Source organism: Entelurus aequoreus, linkage group LG07 (assembly GCF_033978785.1).
Source record: "Entelurus aequoreus isolate RoL-2023_Sb linkage group LG07, RoL_Eaeq_v1.1, whole genome shotgun sequence".
NCBI classification, from domain to species: domain Eukaryota; kingdom Metazoa; phylum Chordata; class Actinopteri; order Syngnathiformes; family Syngnathidae; genus Entelurus; species Entelurus aequoreus.
In genome coordinates, this window is record NC_084737.1 from 10,471,704 (window position 1) to 10,493,642 (window position 21,939).

The 21,939-nt window shown below is 39.4% G+C and overlaps 1 protein-coding gene across 2 annotated transcripts in view; it reads left to right on the forward strand.

Moving 5' to 3' along the window:
- Window positions 1–20,368, forward strand: part of LOC133653364 (partitioning defective 6 homolog beta-like) — a 53,981-nt gene extending 33,613 nt beyond the window's left edge. The window contains exons 3-4 of one of the 2 annotated variants that reach the window (XR_009826714.1): window positions 14,508–18,349; window positions 18,582–20,368. Coding sequence is in view for 1 of the 2 variants with exons in the window: in XM_062052551.1 (XP_061908535.1) it covers window positions 14,508–15,403 (896 nt within the window). In the remaining variant the exon portion in view is untranslated. Of the gene's footprint in view, window positions 1–14,507 lie in introns of both variants that reach the window. The other variant, XM_062052551.1, reaches the window with a different exon arrangement.
- The last annotated feature ends 1,571 nt before the right edge of the window (window positions 20,369–21,939 follow it).

The window sequence follows — 21,939 nt, forward strand, 5'->3', positions numbered from 1 at the left end:
GCTCTTTATCATCCAGTACCAGGAATAGCAAAGCCATGGGAATGTACCGATACTCCTTTTCAGCGTTTATCACCTCCTCCTCTGCATGCATTACACTTTCCGTCTCTCTTTGGTCAGCGTTTGTTCCTTCTCTCTCACGTCTTTTTGCACTAGCTCTGCTTTTTTCTCGCCTGCACAATCTCAAACTGCCATACACACACACACACACACACACGTATCAGTGTGTGTCAGGAACACGTCGGCACAGAGTGTGGTGGTGAGCGTTCGAGCTTGTCATCAACAAACCCGAGTGTTTCCAGAACAGCACAACCTTAGTCTTGTTGTCTTTGAGTGTTTTTCTTTGTCTTCTTTTCCTTGTTAGGTGGCTCTGACTAACACACACACTGTACTTAATGTAAGCAGGTGATCATTGCATCACATTATATTACTTGTTGTAATATTATGGGCCTGCTGCGAAGCAAAGGGCTTGCTCACATGCTAGCATTTTAGTATGTTTAAACCTAAAACTCCTGGATTTGGATACTTGGTGAAGTTGGCGTCATCTTGCGAGTATTATAAATATTCCCATGCAATGTTGTGCTAGCATTTAAGCTATTTTTTATGTATAAACCTAAATATCATGGACTCGGATATTTAGCACCATCTTGCAACCTAACGATTGTTAGGATGCTAACATTTGATGCTAGCATTTTAGCTATTTTTTGTTTAAATCTAAAAATCATGGATTTGGATACTTGGCGCCATCTTGCAACCAAACCATATTGGTTAGCTATTATTTTGTACTTTGAAACCTACAAATCATGGATTCCGTTACTTGGCGCCATCTTGCAAGTGTACCAAATATTCCCATGCAATTTTTTTGTGCTATCATTTAAGCTATTTTTATGTTTAAACCTAAATATCATGGACTTGGATATTTAGCACCATCTTGCAACCTAACAATTATGTTAGGATGCTAACATTTAATGCTAGCATTTTAGCTATTTTTCATGTTTAAATCTAAAATTCATGGATTTGGATACTTGGCGCCATCTTGTACCGACCAGGACGTTAGTATGCTAACATTTCATATTAGCATTATAGCTATGTTTTATGTTTGAACCTAAAAATCATGGCTCTGGATACATGTCACCATATTGGTTAGCTATTTTCTACTTTGAAACCTACAAATCATGGATTCCGTTACGTGGTGCCATCTTGCAAGTATACTAACTGTTTTTATGTTCGCATGCTAAGGTTAGCCTGCTAACATTTTAGTCTTACCATTTTAGCAAATTTTTATACTACAGTTTTTTTTCAAGTGCTTAACTGTACTTCAGATACTTTTTCTAAACTCTTAACACAGACTCACACCTCCTAAACACAATTGGTCAAATTGATTAGTTTCTTCTCAAAAACACATGTTAAATATATATTAACTCTTCATTTCAAAGTAGAACACATATTTTTCTGCACACACTAACTTTACCAAAACGAAATTATTCTGTTGAAAGAATAACACTTGTTTTCACTAAACAAGGTACATGCAGTCAACCAGGTTTCAAAATACTGGCTATTGACATTACAAAAACGGCATTGACTTTTATGGGTCAGTTTTACAATTATTTGCATAAAAACATACAAGCCACCATTTTAACATTTAATAATACTTACCTGTTGGTTTGTTAAAGGATGCATATGCAAAGTTAACGGCAGGAAATCGTTGACCACATCAAATTGGGCTGCTCTCTTTCACCAGCCTCTATTAGTGAAAGACTGGTTAATTACATGGTCAATGATAGCGGCACCAATCCATTACTGACAACTGTTCTTGAAGCCCTTGGAATGCCATCACCACACATTCTTACACCTCTACTTTGCCCTCTCCTTGGGCCTGCTCTTCTCCCTGGGCTTCTTGCTCTCACTGTTCCTCTTCCAGGCATTACAGTGTTTGTCTTTTTCGGTTTCTGTTTCCAGAAACATCCCTCCTCAAAGTCCTCCTGACCACTGCCACTGAGTCTAAGCCAGACTGGAATTAGCTTCGTATGGCCCAAATTACCCAACAGAAATCAGCTATTTGTCAATTATTCAATTGTTTGTTTATTATCAGCTGAGATATATATATATATTTTTAACTATCATTGCTGAAGCAGAGTTTTTTTTTAATTTTTTTTTTACTGTATCTAAGGTTTGGAATATTGTTTTTGCTGTTGTGGGATGGTGTGTGTTAACATCCGTAGATAATACAAAAACAATGCGTCATTTTGTTGGGAGGATTAGCTTGTCTGTTAAGAAAATGGAAGCATTGTGGAAATGTGTTCACTGACTGCATATTGTGTGAAAATGACATGAAATGGATGAATGATATGATCATGGCAAGAGTCATTCAAATAACTATAACATATAGAACATGCTATACGTTTACCAAACAATCTGTCACTCCTGATCGCTAAATCCGATGGAATCTTCCTCCCCGGTGTCGCCTCTGGTATGTCCTTTCTTTCTGCTGCTCGATTGCCATTCTCTGCTACATATTTCACTACGTCCAGCTTGTAATCTGCAGTATATGATTTCCTTTTCGGTGCCATTTTTGTTCAGTACTTCTCAGTTTTTATAAGTTACCGCCAATGTTGATGTGATCCACTTTAATAGCTACGGCAGTAGCATATAGCAGTTAGCATCCCATGACCCACAATGCACTTCTGCCATGACCCTCCCCCGCCGAATTCGTATTGGTTGACGTGTGAGTGACGATTGCTGAAGTGTGTGTGACGATTGCTGCCATTTGAGATAAATAATATTATTTGATATTTTACGGTAATGTGTTAATAATTTCACACATAAATCGCTCCGGAGTATATGTCGCACCCCCGGCCAAACTTTGAAAAAAACTGCGATTTATAATCCGAAAAATACGGTAACTAAAGTTCCTTGGGTGAATTATATAAACCCACTACACTGGTAGTTTTTAGCGCTTCCATAGGGAGATACAAGTCAGAACTTTACACTACTTTATATTAGAAATGGCAACAGCTGAGGGTGAATGCCCCATAACAAGAAGATAGTGGAAAAAGAAGAAGCTTATCGGCACGGACTGCAGTGGTGGACGTGCGCAAATTTTCAGGACTTATGCAGATCTCAAATACACATCAGCAGGTACCAGAAGGTAAGAAAAGTTGCGTTTGCGTAATATTGTGAAACAAAATGCCAGATAATGTCTGCTAATGGGTGCCATTTTGCGGTCCTTATACGCACACTATAGTAATACTAGTACCTCTGACTATGGTAGCCGTAATGGGCCGACAACCCATCAAGCGGTGCAGCTTCAAATTCATACCAAAACATTTTGACAGATTTTGAGTGCCGTGTGTAATGTTCTATATTCTCAATGGAACATTTAAAGTTTAGGTATTTACTGGCGTCATATTGCAGTCTGCACTTATCTTTTATGTGTGACTACGATCTACTGGTCACACTTATCATTACACCATGTACCAAATAAAATTGCGTCGAGGTCGGTAAGCACAACCAGAATTATTACGTACATTAAGCGCACTGTCGATTTTTGAAAAAATTTAAGGATTTTAAGTGCGTTTTATAGTCTGAAAAATACGGTAATAAGCTAGAATAAAGGTTAGCACAACTTAAAAAATATTTCTTTATTTTTAACTACCGTATTTTCCGCACCATAAGGCGCCCCGTGTTGTAAGCCGCACTTTTAATGTATGGCATATTTCAAAACTTTGTTTACCTATTAGCCGCCCCGTGTTATTAGCCGCACCTACGCTACGCTAAAGGGAATGTCAAAAAAACAGTCAGATAGGTCAGTCAAACTTTAATAATATATTACAAACCAGCGTTCTAACAACTCTGTTCACTCCCAAAATGTGATGTGCAATTGTGCAATCACAAAAATAGTAACACTCAAAATAGTGCAGAGCAATAGCAACATAAATAACTCAACGTTGCTCTTATTTTAGTGTAACACAACACACAAAATAAACATTTAAAGCTCACTTTCTGAAGTTATTACTCATCCACAAATCCCTCAAATTATTCTTCTTCGGTGTGCTTCACTTGTTTATTGACACCATCTGTGATGTGGATGCGCATGCAGTCGTAGATCAACAGCTGCGTGAAAAAAGTCACCCGGTCTCTCCGCTCATCTTTTCTTCATCCATCCATCCCTTCGAGTTAGCTTTTATGATGACGCCGGCTGGAAAGTTCTCTTTTGGCAAGGTCTTCCTTTTGAATATCACCGTGGGTGGAAGTTTCTGGCCGTTAGCATGGCAAGCTAGAACCCCGGTGAAGACGACTTCTCATTACCTGTGGTGCGAATATTCACTGTACGTGTTCCCGTTGTATCCACAGTGCGGTTCACATGAATATCAAAAGTCAGTGGAACCTTGTACGCGTGTCTCTTAGTAGGAGACATTTTGTGGTCTTTACAGAAACACACAAATGAAATGAAACGTAATATCCGCGCGCTTCTTCTTCTACGGGGGCGGGTGCTCACCTTGGCGGTTGCTTACAGTAGAAGAAGAAGCGCTTCCTCTTCTATGGGGGCGGTTGCTTACCGTAGAAGAAGAAGCGCTTCCTCTTCTACGGGGAAAAAAGATGGCGGCTGTTTACCGTAGTTGCGAGACCTAAACTTTATGAAAATAAATATTAATATTAATCCATATATAAGGCGCACCGGGTTATTAGCCGCGCTGTCAGCTTTTGAGAAAAATTGTGGTTTTTAGGTGCGGCTTAGGGTGTGGAAAATACGGTATTTCCTCTAAAACACGCATTTAAGCATTTTGATTGAAACTTTTATTAAATAGTACAGTACATATTTTGTACAATTGAGCACTAAATGGTAACACCCGAATAAGTTTTTCAACTTGTGTAAGTCTGGGTCCACGTTAATCAATTCATGGTAAAAAGCTACAAAGTGTGTTTTACCTGATTACTTAATTAATCGAACAAACTTATTTAAAGATTAATCAATTACTAAAATAGCTGCAGCTCTAAAGTACTATCTATCTATCTATCTATCTATTGTACGATGGCATTCAGTGTGCTGAAAACGAGATCTTAAAGAAACGTAAAAAAACCCAATATCCTCAAAGTACATGTGGATGCCAAATAAAGAAATCATATCCTACAGTAGCAATCCCTAGAAATCATGCAAATGTGCCTGGGAGTAGTGCAATAATGACTTAATGGTTGTATATAGCATGACATCAATGACCTCCTTGCTCCTTACATATTTTTGTTTTAGTTTGTTGGTTATATATGTGTCTATACAGTAGGGGTGTAACGGTACACAAACATTTCGGTTCGGTACGTACCTCGGTTTAGAGGTCACGGTTAATTTTCGGTACAGTAAGAAAACAACAAAATATACATTTTTGGGTTATTTATTTACCAAATTTTCAAAATCTTCCACCAACATTTTTTTTCTTAGTGGAATATTTGATGTGAAGTAATCGGAACCTTGGATAGGTCAATAATTTATAATAACATTGATTTTGATTCAATATTATGTTTTGAGCAATGACAGTTTGAAAGAAAAAAAACAGCTTTCTTTTATTAGTCAACATTGCAACTTTTTCTAAATTACATTTAACCTTTAAGCTTTTTTATTTCACTTTTGTTATGTTTTTGTTTATTTTAATAGTATTTTTAGAATGTGCCGTGGGCCTTTAAAACATTAGCTGTGGGCCGCAAATGGCCTACGGGGCACACTTTTGACACCCCTGCTATAGATAATAAAAAATTAAATCTGATAAATCTATGGATAAAAAGCAGAGCCTGGCGACGCATGCGCGTTTATCATAACTCTCTCGCTCTCTCTGTCTCTGCCCCTCCCTCACCAATGCTGCTGCACGCACAATTTGTTTTGTTTTTAACCCCTTCTTAACCCTGAACGTACATTGAAAAATACACGCAACCCTAACTCAAAATGCCGGACATTTGAGGCATTTAAGAAGCTCCACCCTGACAGCTCCGCAAAAGAGGACACGTCCGGTGAAAAGAGGACGTATGGTCAGTCTATCGTAGCCCGTTAGCTGCTGGCATGCCGTGTGTTGTGCCTCGGTGTGCATTGTTTACACAACGTGAGTTACGCTACTTAATATGTCCGTGTGGAAACTCGTTCGGTACACCTCCGAACCGAACCGGAACCCCCGTACCGAAACGGTTCAATACAAATACACGTACCGTTACACCCCTACTATACAGTGGTACCAGCTCGGATTTTGTTAGTCTGACCTTTTGGAACGGACAACTAACACGAATCACACGAAAACCAAAGCCATGATTCCATGAGAAATCATGTAAGGCCAATTAATCCACATATGAACATATATTACAACATGGCCATTGCATATGCAAGCAGGCACATGTATAACTACCAATGTACAGTATGTAAATAGTGAAAGGTTTATTTTCTGCACAGCTCGAGTGTACTGTATTGTCTATAATCAGTCACAGCTGCTGTGCTTTAGTATCAAGAGGTTACTATTTATAGTAACTCTTGCAAAATAGAATCCTGCTCTTTTGCCACTCTGTACTTCTTTGTTGAACACATCCAAGGAAGGTTTGTACTAAAGAGTCTTGCTTGGAGGCTGTTCGGACAATTATAGTCCAAGCGCTAATGACCCTTCACAAATGCATAGCTACGATTGAGGGTTAGCGTCATGGAGACACGGCTAGGAAGATGATGACATGCTGCGTTCAAGTCGCTTTGTGCTTCCGTGTGCGTATGAAGATGAATATGAAGATGCTGACACGTCCCCTGGAGGCATTTTTCCTCTACAACATTTTGTTGTCAGCTCAGACTTTGACTTCGCAGCACGACACCTTACGTAACGCTCACGTCACATGATTGTGCACAACTCCATGGAAATACACGTAACTGCGGAGAAACACATGCAAATACAGAACCACATAATCACATGGACAGCATCCTCCTGTGCTGCCATAATCCATCTTTATGGTACGATATACCGGTACTGGTATAGTACCGCGATACTAATGAATCATATTCGGTACCATGCCGCCTTTAAAAAGTACCGGTTCCTCACCCGCTCCACCCTTTTTTTTAACTGGCATGACGGCGCGTCGTGACATTGCTGGTTTTACAAACATAGGAGCATGTCCGGCAGCGCACAATCACAGAGTATATACAAGCAGACACTGCGTGTAGACAGAAAAGGGAGAATGGGCACATTTTGGTCTAAAAACTAAAGATAAATGTGAAGTTATAACACTGAAACGCCCTCAGGAAGAGGTGCTTTAAAACGTCCAGCCGGAGTCTGCAGTGTAAATAAAAAAAATTTAAAAAGCCTCCGCGCATGCGCATAGCATAGTTCCAACGAATCGATGACTAAATTAATCGCCAACTATTTTGGTAATCGATTTTAATCGATTTAATCGATTAGTTGTTGCAGCCCTACATTTGAATAGAAGTGTAGATAGAACATGTTAAAACAGAAAATAAGCAGATATTAACCGCAAATGAACAAGTAGATTAATAATCCATTTTACCCGCTGTTTCTTAATCATTTTGACAAATAATAGAATGATAAATGACACAATATGTTACTGCATATGTCAGCAGACTAATTAGGAGCCTTTCTTGGTTTACTTACTACTAAAGAAAAGTTGTCTAGTATGTTTACTATTTTATTTAAGGCCAAACTTGCAATAATAAACATATATGTTTAATGTACACCAGATGTTGTGTTAAAATAAAGCCAACAATGGCATTTTTTGTGGTACCCTTTTATTTAGAAAAGTATCAATACATTTTAGTACCGGTATCGGGACAACCCTCGTCAGCACTGTTAATGCTGACTGAGCATTGGTTGTGTTGGTGCTCATCGGCAGGTGCGTGGGCTACTGAAGCTGCCAACCGCTGGGGTCTCTAATGAGGTAAAAGAAACCATTGACACACAGCTGTGGCTGTAAGCAACCTCCTGATGTAGGTATTTATGAAGTCCACAAGATGGCAGTATGTGCATTTGAAGTATGATGAGTGGTCAGTGTCAAAGAGAGCCTTGTTCTACTTTCCACTCTCTCATGCACTCAAAATCATTATTAAAAATGTACTGTACTTGTGAAAATAATAATAGGGTTTGAGATTACGTTGAACCAAAATTTAATTAGAAATACATGTTTAAAATCTAAATTGGTTAACTAATTTAATTATAATTAGTTAACACAAATTAAGTTAAAAATAAATAACTAAACTAAGATGAAAGGCGTTTGATGTCATGAAGTGAACTTAAATATAAAAAAAATATGAATTGTAATCAGTTTTTGGTCCTGATTAATGTTAAACATATTTGTCAATTATTTTTTTCATATGGCTTTGGAATCATCAGCTGATGGGTGTTTTTTCGAAGATGATGTGTGCGCACACACAATGTTTTTTCTAGCTAATACAGAGCACACATCCAACACGTCTGCTCGTTCAACAGTGAGCACACAAAAGATGTGTGCTGATATTCCAAAGCGCTATGTCTCTTTTGTAGTCTGCTGAATACTTTGTCCCACTTTCAGTGTCACCATTGTTGGTGTTTGCTTCAGAGGAGACGATGACACAGCAAGCAGCATATCATGCACGGTCTTCATTAAAGGCACTTACTTTGACTGCACAATGCTGTTACTCTTATGCAGATTAAAACAAAATCTATTTTTGCCAAGGTAGGTGTCCCTAACTAGTGAGCAGCATATCATGCAATGGCTATTTTACATTTGAGTTGAGTAGTTATCTGTGGATTATTTATTAAAATTGTATTTTTACCAGGCTAGATGAACCTAATTAGTGAGTAGCATATCATGCACTGTCTTAATTAAACAAATTTACTGTATGTTTTTGGACCATAGGGCGCCCAGGATTATAAGGCGCACTGCCGATGAGCGGGTCTATTCAGGTCTTTTTTCATACAAAAGGCGCACCGGATCATAAGGCGCATTAAAGGGGTCATATTATGATTTTTTTCTAAATTTAAAACACTTCCTTGTGGTCTACATAACATGTAATGGTGGTTCCTTTCTGCTAATAGGTGCCATTTTGTGGTCCTTATACACACACCATAATAATACTCGTATGTTTAATGCGCCGACAATCCATCAAGCTTCCCGAAGTCGTACTAAAAACATTTTGACAGATCTTTGAGCGCCGTGTGTAATGTTCTATATTCTCAATGGAACATTTAAAGTTTTGGTGTTTTACTGCCATCACATTGCAGTCTACATGTATCTCTTATGTATGGCTGCCATCTACTGGTCACACTTATTACACCATGTACCAAATAAAATTGCTTCTAGGTCAGTAAGCACAACCAGAATTATGCCGTACATTAGGCGCACCGAGTTATTAGGCGCACTGTCGATTTTGGAGAAAATGAAAGGATTTTAAATGCGCCCTATAGTCTGAAAAATACTGTACTTGGACAGCAAAATGCTGTTACTCTTATGCAGATTAAAACAATCTATTTTTTGCCAAGGTAGGTGTCCCTAACTAGTGAGCAGCATATCATACAATGTCTTTGTTAGAGAAAGAAGGCTATTTAACATTTGAGTAGTTATCTGTGAATTATTTTTTTTAATTATATTTTTACCAGCCTAGATGTACCTAATTAGTCTTAGTTAAACAAACTTACTTTGTCTGCAAAATGCTACTACTCTTATAAAGATTAAAACAATATCTGTTTTACCAAAATACATGTACCTAACTAGTGGGCAGCATATCATGCACTGTCTTAATGAAACAAACTTACTTTGTTAGCAAAATGTTCCTGCTCTTCTCCAAATAAAACTATTTATTTTACCAAGCTTGGCGTACCTAACTAGTGAGCAACATATCATGCACTGTCTTTCTTGGAGACAGAAGGCTATTTTTATTGACTAGTTTTCTTCTACGTCACCAAGCAAGGTGTACCTAACGAGTGGGTAGCATATCGTGATTTGTCTCCATAAAACATGCTTGCTTTGTCAGCAACATGTTTCTACTCTTCTCCAAATTAAAACAATATATATTTGATCAAGCTAAGTGTTCCTAAATGGTAAGCAAAATAGCATACATTGTCTTTCTTGGAGAAAGAAGTTTATTTTTTTTACATTTGACTAGTTTTCTGTGTATTATTAATAGGGCTGCAACAACTAATCGATTAAATCGATTAAAATCGATTATAAAAATAGTTGGCAATTAATTTAGTCATCGATTCGTTGGATTTATGCTATGCGCATGCGCAGAGGCTACTTTTTTTTATTGTATTTTTTTATAAACCTTTATTTATAAACGGCAACATTTACAAATAGCTGAGAAACAATAATCAAAATAAGTATGGTGCCAGTATGCTGTTTTTTTCAATAAAATACTGGAAAGGATAGAAATGTAGTGTGTCTCCTTTATCCGATTATTAATCGAAGTAATAATCGACAGATTAATCGATTATCAAATTAGTTGTTGGTTGCAGCCAAAATTATTAATTATGGGCCTGCTGCATTGCGTATTATTATTGCTCATACTTCAACTTTTACGTTTCTCTTACGATTAATACGAGATGAACCAGCCAACAAACCCCCACATATGTTACACAGTCGGAAAGGTCTCGCTCACCCCGATAATGGTACTTTAAGTTGGGAACAATTCGTTTTACCATGGCAACGCTATTCACAAATAAAAAAAACAAAAACAATGGACCGATTTAATTGGTACATACCCTTTTTAATGGACGATTGCTTCGATACAAACGCCAAAAAGTCAAGATTGCCTCCTCTTGTAGCTCAGCCATACTTTCACGTAGCTTGGTGTTTAACGTCTCATTTTGTTCACACACTTGTCTCCTTTTACCTTGGCTAAAAAAAATGTTGTGTCCTTTTTTTGGTTTTGGCCGGATGGCCGTCGGAAGGAAGGCTAGCTCTGTTGCTCATTTTGTACAGTTGCTCCTAAAACTCACGGATTCGGACACTCGGCACCATCTTCAAAGTACGGCGGCTTCCGGCGACCCCCGGCCAGAGGTCCAGGGCACAGATAGCAGGCCCATCAAAATTTCCGCGGGAATTTTCTTGTTCCAAGGATAATTTACCAAGCTAGGTGTATCTAACTTTTGAGCATCATGTAATGCAGTATTTTTCAACCTTTTTTGAGCCAAGGCACATTTTATTCATTGAAAAAATCCCGAGCCACACCGTGAGCAGAGAATGTTAAAAACATTAAACTCAGCAGCCAATATTGACAATAAAAAGTCATTGTCGCAATTGTTGGATATTAATTTAAACCATAACCAAGCATGCATCACTATAGCTCTTGTCTCAAAGTAGGTGTACTGTCACGACCTGTCACATCACGCCCTGACTTACCGTATTTCCTTGAATAGCCGCAGGGGCGCTAATTAATTTAAAACCTCCTGTCACTCCGGCGTTTACCGGAAACCGGCGGGATGGCCGTGCATGCGGTAATTATTTTAAAACCTCTTCTCACTCCGGCGTTTACCAAAAAGAATGCGGTAAATTTAGGCGTGCGCTTTGAGTGTGATGTAAGCATATACCATCATGAAAAGCACATTTAATAAAAAAAAACTTTATTATGGTCTTACCTGTACTTATAAATGGAGTCCATTTGCAGCTCCTTCTGACCGAAAGCATCGATAACTTGTTTATAGAAGTCTTCCTTATTTTGTTTCTTCCGTTTTAAAAGTCTCTCTGTCTCGATGGAGATATTCCTTTAATTATTACCTCCAGCTTCGATTAAAAGTCCAGTTTAGAAAACGGTTTTATTTTAGATAGCGGTATGTAATCCTCCTTGTTAAAAGTTCAGGCAGAGGAAAAAAAAAATGTCTTGCTGCGTGTGTTCACTTCTTCTGCAGTACCGGAAGTCGCAAGAAGGATCACTAGCGCGGCAGCGCCCTCTACCACCAGGAGGCGGGAGTCATTTCATGACTCATACAGTATTTGACACACGCAGCTACGGTATATTAATAAAACATAGCTGCTTACTGTTCTTTTTAGCATACTGTACCGGTATTCAATAGCTTGGACCTTAAATCCTACTGAATACCGGTAGCTCTTTATCTTTTTTCCTTTGTGCGATTGCAAACTACTGAAGGAGCAGCTTCCTCCATTTTGAAAATGAGGACAGATAAAGCGTCACTCGTGACGTAACGAATTTGACCCGGTGGAAGTTCTAGCCATATGCTAAATATTTTGCGAAACGAGTTTGACCCGGCGAAAATTATAGACATGGGATAATAAAATTAATATTTTGCGAAACGAATTTGATCCAGCGTCCATAATGAACCGGCGATAAGGCCAAGCATGCGTTAATTATTTTGAGAAACGAGCTTGACCCGGCAGTAATTCTAGATGTGCGAATACTATATTCCCTGCGCCAATTCAAGGAAATACGGTATTTTGAGTTTTTTGCTGTTTTCCCGTGCGTAGTGTTTTAGTTCTGGTGCTGTGCTCCTCTTCTGTTGGTATTTTCCTGTAGCAGTTTCATGTCTTCCTTTGAGCGCTATTCCCCGCACCTGCTTTGTTTTAGCAATCAAGACTATTTTAAGTTTTTTTTTTATCCTTCTTTGTGTGAACATTGTTGATTGTCATGTCATGTACGGATGTACTTTGTGGACGCTGTCTGCTCCACACGCTGTAAGTCTTTGCTGTCGTCCAGCATTCTGTTTTTGTTTACTTTGTAGCCAGTTGAGATTTAGTTTCGTTTTGAATAGCCATCCCTAAGCTTCAATGCCTTTTCTTAGGGGCTCTCGCCTTGTGTTATTTTTGGTTTAAACGTTCGATTTACCTGCACACTGCCTCCCGCTGTCGTCTGCATATTGTGATGACGACAAACCATGTTCCTGACATCTACAAAGCAATTAGCTACCTGCTGCCACCTACTGATATGAAAGAGTATTACATGGTTACTCTGCCGATCTCTAGACTGCACCGACACTTAACAACAACACATTATTTGCGGATTATAATTACTGGTTTGCAAAAAATATTTTTAACCAAAATAGGTGAAACTACATAATCTCCTATGGCACACCAGACTGTATCTCACGGCACACTAGTGTGCCACGGCACAGTGGTTGAAAAACACTGATGTAATGCATTGTCTTTCTTGGAGAAAGAAGTTTTCATTTATTTATATTTGAGTGGTTTTCTATGGATTTTTAACCAAAATTGTATTTTACCAAGCTAGGTGTACCTAACGAGTGAGCAGCCTATCATGAAACCTTTATTACCAAAATGCCAATATTCCTATGCAGATTAAAGGCCTACTGAAATGAGATGTTCTTATTTAAACGGGGATAGCAGGTCCATTCTATGTGTCATACTTGATCATTTCGCGATATTGCCATATTTTTGCTGAAAGGATTTAGTAGAGAACATCGACGATAAAGTTCGCAACTTTTGGTCGCTGATAAAAAAGCCTTGCCTGTACCGGAAGTAGCGTGACGTCACAGGTTTTGGAGCGCCTCACATCTGCACATTGTTTACAATCATGGCTACCAGCAGCGAGAGCGATTCGGACAGAGAAAGCGACGATTACCCCATTAATTTGAGCGAGGATGAAACATTTGTGGATGAGGAAAGTGAGAGTGAAGGATTAGAGGGCAGTGGAAGCGATTCAGATAGGGAAGATGCTTTGAAAGGCGGGTGGGACCTGACATTCAGCTGGGAATGACTAAAACAGTAAATAAACACAAGACATATATATACTCTATTAGCCACAACACAACCAGGCTTATATTTAATATGCCACATAACAAACACCTCCCCCCTCCCGTCCATATAACCCACCAATACGAATCAAACACCCGCACAACACACTCAATCCCACAGCCCAAAGTACCGTTCACTTCCGCAAAGTTCATACAGCACATATATTTCCCCAAAGTCACGTACGTGACATGCACATAGCGGCACACACGTACGGGCAAGCGATCAAATGTTTGGAAGCCGCAGCTGCGTACTCACGGTAGCGCGTATCCAACTCAAAGTCCTCCTGGTAAGAGTCTCTGTTGTCCCAGTTCTCTACGTGTCTGTGTTGCTGCAGCCGGCCGCTAATACACTGCTTCCCACCTACAGCTTTCTTCTTTGCTGTCTCCATTGTTCATTAAACAAATTGCAAAAGATTCACCAACACAGATGTCCAGAATACTGTGGAATTTTGCGATGAAAACAGACGACTTAATAGCTGGCCACAATGGTGTCCCAAAATGTCCGCTACAATCCATGACGTCACGCGCAAACGTCATCATACCGAGATGTTTTCAGCAGAATATTTCGCGGGAAATTTAAAATTGCACTTTACTAATCTAACCCGGCCGTATTGGCATGTGTTGCAATGTTAAGATTTCATCATTGATATATAAACTATCAGACTGCGTGGTCTGTAGTAGTGGGTTTCAGTAGGCCTTTAAAACTATATATATTGTACCAAGCTCGGTATAGCGGGCAATAGTTTGGACACCCCTGGTTTAATTCAGCATTGAGTAACAATTTCTGCTTCATGTGTTTTGCAGAGGAAGCAGATTTCTTCGGGAGCGACTCGCTGACCAGGAAGAAAAACACGGGGCTTTCGGCTGTTCTCCTCCGGCCCGACGCCAACAGGAAGAAGCCGCCGGTGATCATCAGCCTTCCGAAGGACTTCCGCCCCGTGTCCTCCATCATCGACGTGGACATCCTGCCCGAGACGCACCGCCGGGTGCGCCTGTACAAGCACGGCCAGGAGAAGCCTCTGGGTTTCTACATCCGCGACGGGTCCAGTGTGCGGGTCACGCCGCAGGGCTTGGAGAAGGTCCCCGGCATTTTCATCTCCCGGATGGTGCCCGGCGGCCTGGCGGAGAGCACGGGGCTGCTGGCCGTCAACGACGAGGTCCTGGAGGTGAACGGCATCGAGGTGGCCGGGAAGTCTCTGGACCAAGTGACGGACATGATGATCGCCAACAGCCACAACCTCATCATCACCGTCAAGCCAGCCAACCAGCGGAACAACATCGTCCGAGGGAGCGGCGGCGGCGGCGGCGGCGGCGGCGGGGCGTCCGGTAGCTCCGGACGCTCTTCAGACAGCGGGGCCAGCTACTACGGCTACTCCTCATCCGCCGGCCTCGCCGCCGCCTCTTTGGCGCCCTCACACATTATCCAGAACTTCCCTGTCGGCGAGATGGACAGCGACGAGGACGACGAGGACCTGGTGATCGAGGCGGAGCCCGACTTCGGCATTCCGCCGCCTCCCCGTTACGAGCCGCACCTCAACCTGCGAGCGGCCGCCTCGCCACCCCCGCTTTCGGTCAACGGCGGCGTGACGAGCAGCGCCAGCAGCGGCTCGCTGAGCAGGGCCAAGTCCTCCACGCCGTCGCCCGACATAGCCGTGAGTAGGCGGAGTCTTGAGGAGGACGGCACCGTCATAACACTGTAGATCTGCGCGCTAAGCCGGCAGCCAATGACGGTGAAGCATACTGAAATGTAAATATTTCTACGTCCTAACATTTACACCTAAAACACCTCCATGCCCACGCGTGTGTGTGGACGCCACTCTGGCGCCACAAATACTGCGGGCACAATACACACACACACACACACACACACACACACACACACACACACACACACACACACACACACACACACACACACACACACACACACACACACACATACTGGTTATCATTTGGAATGGGGACCAAGTTTTTGATCATCACTTGTGGGGACCACCCTTTCTACAGGTTGTGGAGGCATAAAAAAAATTATGTAAAATGGCCACTGCCCAGTTAGCTCATACACGTCTTTAAATCTCTGGATTGATAAAGTAATGTGCTGATCATTCTTACTGGGGAAAAAGACTTCATATGGTTCATGGGGACCAAATTTAAATCATTTTGCATAATTCACACAAATGTGTACGTGACTACTGAGGACCATTTATTAAAAAATTTTTAAAAAATAAAAAAGTTCTAATTAAATATGACATGATCCTCAGAATACAGCACTACAGCGAGTGCAGTACCAGCTACAGCCCGATGAGGGGGCTGCTGTGCAAATGTCTCACACTCAAACTAACCCAGGGGTCGGCAACCCAAAATGTTGAAAGAGCCATATTGGACCAAAAATAGAAAAACAAATCTGTCTGGAGCCTCAAAAAATTAAAAGCCATATTACATATAGTGTGTCATGAGATATAAATTGAATTAAGAGGACTTAAAGGAAACTAAATGACCTCAAATATACCTACAAATGAGGCATAATGATGCAATATGTACATATAGCTAGCCTAAATAGCATGTTAGCATCGATTAGCTTGCAGTCATGCAGTGACCAAATATGTCTGATTAGCACTCCGCACAAGTCAATAACGTCAACAAAACTCACCTTTGTGCATTCGTGCACAACGTTAAAAGTTTGGTGGACAAAATGAGACAGAAAAAGAAGTGGCATAGAACACGTCCTAGAAAGTCGGATAAAGTTATACATGTAAACAAACTACGGTGAGTTCAAGGACCGCCAAAATTAGTAGGACAAAACGGTGCTCGCCAAATACTCGAATCAGTGAAGCATGTTTAATATAAACAGTGTGCTTTATAACAATTAGGGAGGTTTGCGTCATGTTTGTCCTCCTACAGAAACCATATTGAAACAATTTTTTATTTTTTTTCCCACCATCTTTTTCCATTTTTCATATATTTTTGAAAAAGCTCCAGAGAGCCACTAGGGTGGCGCTAAAGAGGTTGCCGACCCCCGAACTAACCAGTAAACATGTTTTATGGGCCAAAGCCCACTTAGGCATCTTCAGAATGGATCTGACTATCATTTAAAAAGGTTTCCCTTTAGGGGACCTGTTTTTTTGCCTCCATACCGTCAAAAGTCCCCTAAAGGTGACTGTGTAAACAGAGCGATGTCCCCATTAAGTTAGCATTGCCAGAACACACACACACACACACACTTACACACACTTCTGTATCTACCTGAGCTTCCTCCAGGGGGCAGAAGTGAGCGCCTTGATGAAGTCCAACACACAAACGACTTTTTTAGCACGACAATCGTCCACAAGACGTTGAGCAAGCACTACAACCTGCAATAATAACAATATTATTATAATAATGTTTTTTTTGTTTCAAGAGCAAACTTCTGGGCCTCTCAGATGCTTAAAAAAATATATATATATATATATATATATGAACAATTGACTGATCAATCATATTTTTGATACGCATATCGAAGGTCCATATCGTATTGGGTTCAAGCAGCTCGTCTGTTCCAGGGTCAAACTGTGGCCGTCGCCACAGGCAATATTTGAACATTTTTCCACTGTCATTCAAGTGTAAAAAGAAGCTAACTTGACGTATCTTTTGATAACCTCGCATAAAGACAAACATTCCCTTTTTATCGTATTGATTTCTAACTGGACGGAGACACTTGGCCCCCGACGACCGACTAGTGTGGCGAATTAGCATAAAAGACCGAGCGAACTGCGGAATATCTGTACTATACACAAAAGACGACTTTTTTGGGGAAACTATATTTTTAAAAACTAAATATGACAAAAAACAATGTTCTTTTTGCGCCACCTGTATTAATCGTTAGACTCAAATATAAGACAAGTCTCATTTTTAGCTTTTATCCAGGGAGAAATACATTTCTTATATTGAGGTCAATTTATGGTTGACTTTGGCAAATTGTACTGAGCAGCCAGACACGCTGCTTTTCTTATGTCTATGGTTATATTCACACTTTTCCCTCATTGCCATGACTGGTGTCCTTCTGTGTAGATGTTTTGTTGCTACTCTACCACTATGTTGAGTAAGTTCTATGGTTATCACACTTTTTTCTCTTTGCCATTACTGGTACCTTCAATGTTTTGTTACTACTGTCTATGGTTAGTAAGTTCTATGGTTATTGTCACACTTTTCCTCTTTGCCATGACTGCTACCCTTCTGTGTTTTTTTGTTGCTACTCTACCACTATGTTTAGTAAGTTCTATGGTTATCATCACGCTTTTCCTCTTTGCCATGACTGCTACCCTTCAATGTTTTTTTACTACCCTGTGTCAATGGTTATCGTCACACTTTTCCTCTTTGCCATTACTGCTACCCTTCTGTGTTGTTTTGTTGCTACTCTACCACTATGTTTAGTAAGTTCTATGGTTATCGTCACACTTTTCCTCTTTGCCATGACTGCTACCCTTCAATGTATTTTCACTACCCTATGTCTATGGTTATCGTCACACTTTTCCTCTTTGCCATGACTGCTACTCTTCTGTGTTGTTTTGTTGCTACTCTACCACTATGTTCAGTGAGTTCTATGGTTATCGTCACACTTTTCCTCTTTGCCATGACTGGTACACTTCAATATTTTGTTTCTACCCTGTGTCTATGGTTATCGTCACACTTTTCCTCTTTGCCTTGACTGGTACCCTTCAATTTTTTTTTACTACCCTAAGTCTATGGTTATCGTCACACTTTTCCTCTTTGCCATGACTGCTACCCTTCAATGTTTTGTTACTACCATATGTCTATGGTTATCGTCACACTTTTCCTCTTTGCCATGACTGATGTCCTTCTGTGTTGTTTTGTTGCTACTCTACCACTATGTTTAGTAAGTTCTATGGTTATCGTCACACTTTTCCTCTTGCCATGACTGCTACCCTTCAATGTTTTTTTACTACCCTGTGTCTATGGTTATCGTCACACTTTTCCTCTTTGCCATGACTGCTACCCTTCTGTGTTGTTTTGTTGCTACTTTACCACTATGTTGAGTAAGTTCTATGGTTATCGTCACACCTTTCCTCTTTGCCATGACTGGTACCCTTCAATGTATTTTTACTACCCTGTGTCTATGGTTATCGTCACACTTTTCCTCTTTGCCATGACTGCTACCCTTCTGTGTTGTTTTGTTGCTACTTTACCACTATGTTGAGTAAGTTCTATGGTTATCGTCACACCTTTCCTCTTTGCCATGACTGGTACCCTTCAATGTATTTTTACTACCCTGTGTCTATGGTTATCGTCACACTTTTCCACTTTGCCATGACTGGTACACTTCTGTGTTGACATTTTGTCGCTACTCTACCACTATGTTTAATAAGTTCTAAGGTTATAATCACACTTAGCCATGACTGGAACTCTTTGTATGGATGTTTTGTTGCTACACTACCACTATGTTAATAAGTTCTATGGTTTTCTCTTTGCCATGACTGGTACCATTCTGTATTGACATTTTGTTGCTACTCTACCACTATGTTCAATAAGTTCTATGGTTATAATCACACGTTTTCCTCCTTTGCCATTACTGCACGGTACCCTTCTTTGTTATCACAAAAAAGCCAAAGAAAAAGCTGGTGTGGCCCTTGCAGGCATGTTTTTGGTCCTGTCTCCAAACTGTAGGATGTTCAGGTTGTATTTTGGCATATTTCCTTCCTGTCCCTGCTCCATATTTCCACGGATGTGACTTTTATGGTCCGCCCCCGCATATTTCCTTGAGCTTGACAGAAAATGTTTTTTCTAGAAGGGTCCATAAATTGAAAAGTGTCTGTTTACTTCCACGGTGGATATTTGGCACATTGATAGCAACACTGTAACATGAAGAACACGAAGGAGTTTATCTTCATATGTTAAAATGTCTCTTTTTAAATATGTTTCGCCCCAAACAATCCACCCTTGTGTCCATTTAGTTTTTTTTGTTTTTTTTTCTTACACATGAATGACATTCAGTGTGTGATTTGACGAGAGCAATATTTGTAATGATTTATTTGTTTGGAAGATTTCATTTTGTCTTATACTTTTGTATATGCTGGAAATTATGATTAGAATCTGTTGATGAGACTGTGATTATCTAAGACTGGAAACACACACATCTCTACTGTACATGTTTGAAATCCTAATGTGGTACATGGGATACTAATGTGTCATTCCTACTGTAACTCATGTTAAATGATTTCTTTACCTGCAACACTTGTATTTATCATCTAATCATGCCCTCTGTCTACGTATTTTATGACTTGATTTTTCATAATCAATATGTTTGTTTGTGGATGATATCAGTAGCAGACTTTTTGGCTTAAACAGGGGGAGTTTTTAAAGTTGTTTTTTTTTTCCATACTGTGAATTGTTATTTGAAAGCAGAACATTTTCATCTTTCCTTTCATGTTTTTTTTTAAAGAAATTATTGAACTACGGCGTCATGCTTGCCAGATAAAATACTGTTATATATTTAGATTTGTATTGAAGATTTGTCAGTATTTTCATATTGGACGCTTTAAATGATGTACATTTTTATGACATAGTCAATATGTTTCTTACTGGAGCTGTATGAATAAATAGATGTACACCTATACTTGTTGATCGGAGGAGATGGATGGAATAATATTAAATAATAATAAATTATATGTAGTTGCTGTGTTTGCTGTGCCTTCATTTTGCTAAGTATTTTAAATGTTGCTTTCTGGCGCCATCTGCAGGACACTTGCTAACTGCGTTTGCATTAAAAACCGACTAAAGATTTACAGCTTGTTTAGGATTTGTTCAAACTTGGTAGTTTTAACGTGAAGTTTGATAATCTTTTAATTGTATTTATTTGACAGTGTAGTTGTTTGACGAGAAAAATGTGAATTATTTGGATGGTATCTAGGAATCCCGCAACCCCGAACCTACCATTCATGATGGCTGCCCTGCATATTGCAACAGTAACAAATGTACACAAAACAAGAAACACGTTATTCATGTTTTTTTTTCCTCTAAATTTTAATTTGATTATATTAAATGATCCTATTAGGTTTTAAATATCAACAGAGTTATTTGATTGACTACAGTATTTATATGTTGCGTATTGCTCTTTTTTAGCCCCTTGTTCCAAAGTCGTTTGAAAAATGTATGTAATTACCCTATAATTTAGTAAGTATATGTATAATATGGACATACTAAGACACTTTGAGATTTGTAACTTTCTTCTGACAAGGAATAAAGCTGACTTGATATTTATATTTTTTTTAAAAAGTATGCTCAGAGATATGTAACAGCCATGCTAAGTGACGTGGCGGCCATCTTGGTGGAGGCAAAATTCCCATTAAATGCAATGCTCGTACAGGAACTTTTAAAAATAAAACAATAGTTAATACAATATTTAATAATAAATGTTATAATAAAATAATTGAAAATAAATCCTAACTAGCATGTTTCAGGTACCAAGTCATATGACTAAGGTGTGCGGCTACAAAATTGCCTAAAGCAGTTCGCTTGCTAACACATTTTTAATGCAGTGTACTTTACTATCAACGTCAAAACATGCTAATAATACATACTATTTTGTTTAAAAACATGTTCTAAGCGTAGGTTTGGCATCTTCAATTTTCCTTTTTCATAAACCTTTATAATATGCAACATTTACATACAAGCAAAGAAATAATAATGATCATAACATGTACAGAAACGGTACAAAACAACGCCAGGGGGTTGTAAACTCAATAAAGCAACTAAATAATGCTATATATATACAGGTAAAAGCCAGTAAATTAGAATATTTTGAAAAACTTGATTTATTTCAGTAATTGCATTCAAAAGGTGTAACTTGTACATTATATTTATTCATTGCACACAGACTGATGCATTCAAATGTTTATTTCATTTAATTTTGATGATTTGAAGTGGCAACAAATGAAAATCCAAAATTCCGTGTGTCACAAAATTAGAATATTACTTAAGACTAATACAAAAAAGGGATTTTTAGAAATGTTGGCCAACTGAAAAGTATGAAAATGAAAAATATGAGCATGTACAATACTCAATACTTGGTTGGAGCTCCTTTTGCCTCAATTACTGCGTTAATGCGGCGTGGCATGGAGTCGATGAGTTTCTGGCACTGCTCAGGTGTTATGAGAGCCCAGGTTGCTCTGATAGTGGCCTTCAACTCTTCTGCGTTTTTGGGTCTGGCATTCTGCATCTTCCTTTTCACAATACCCCACAG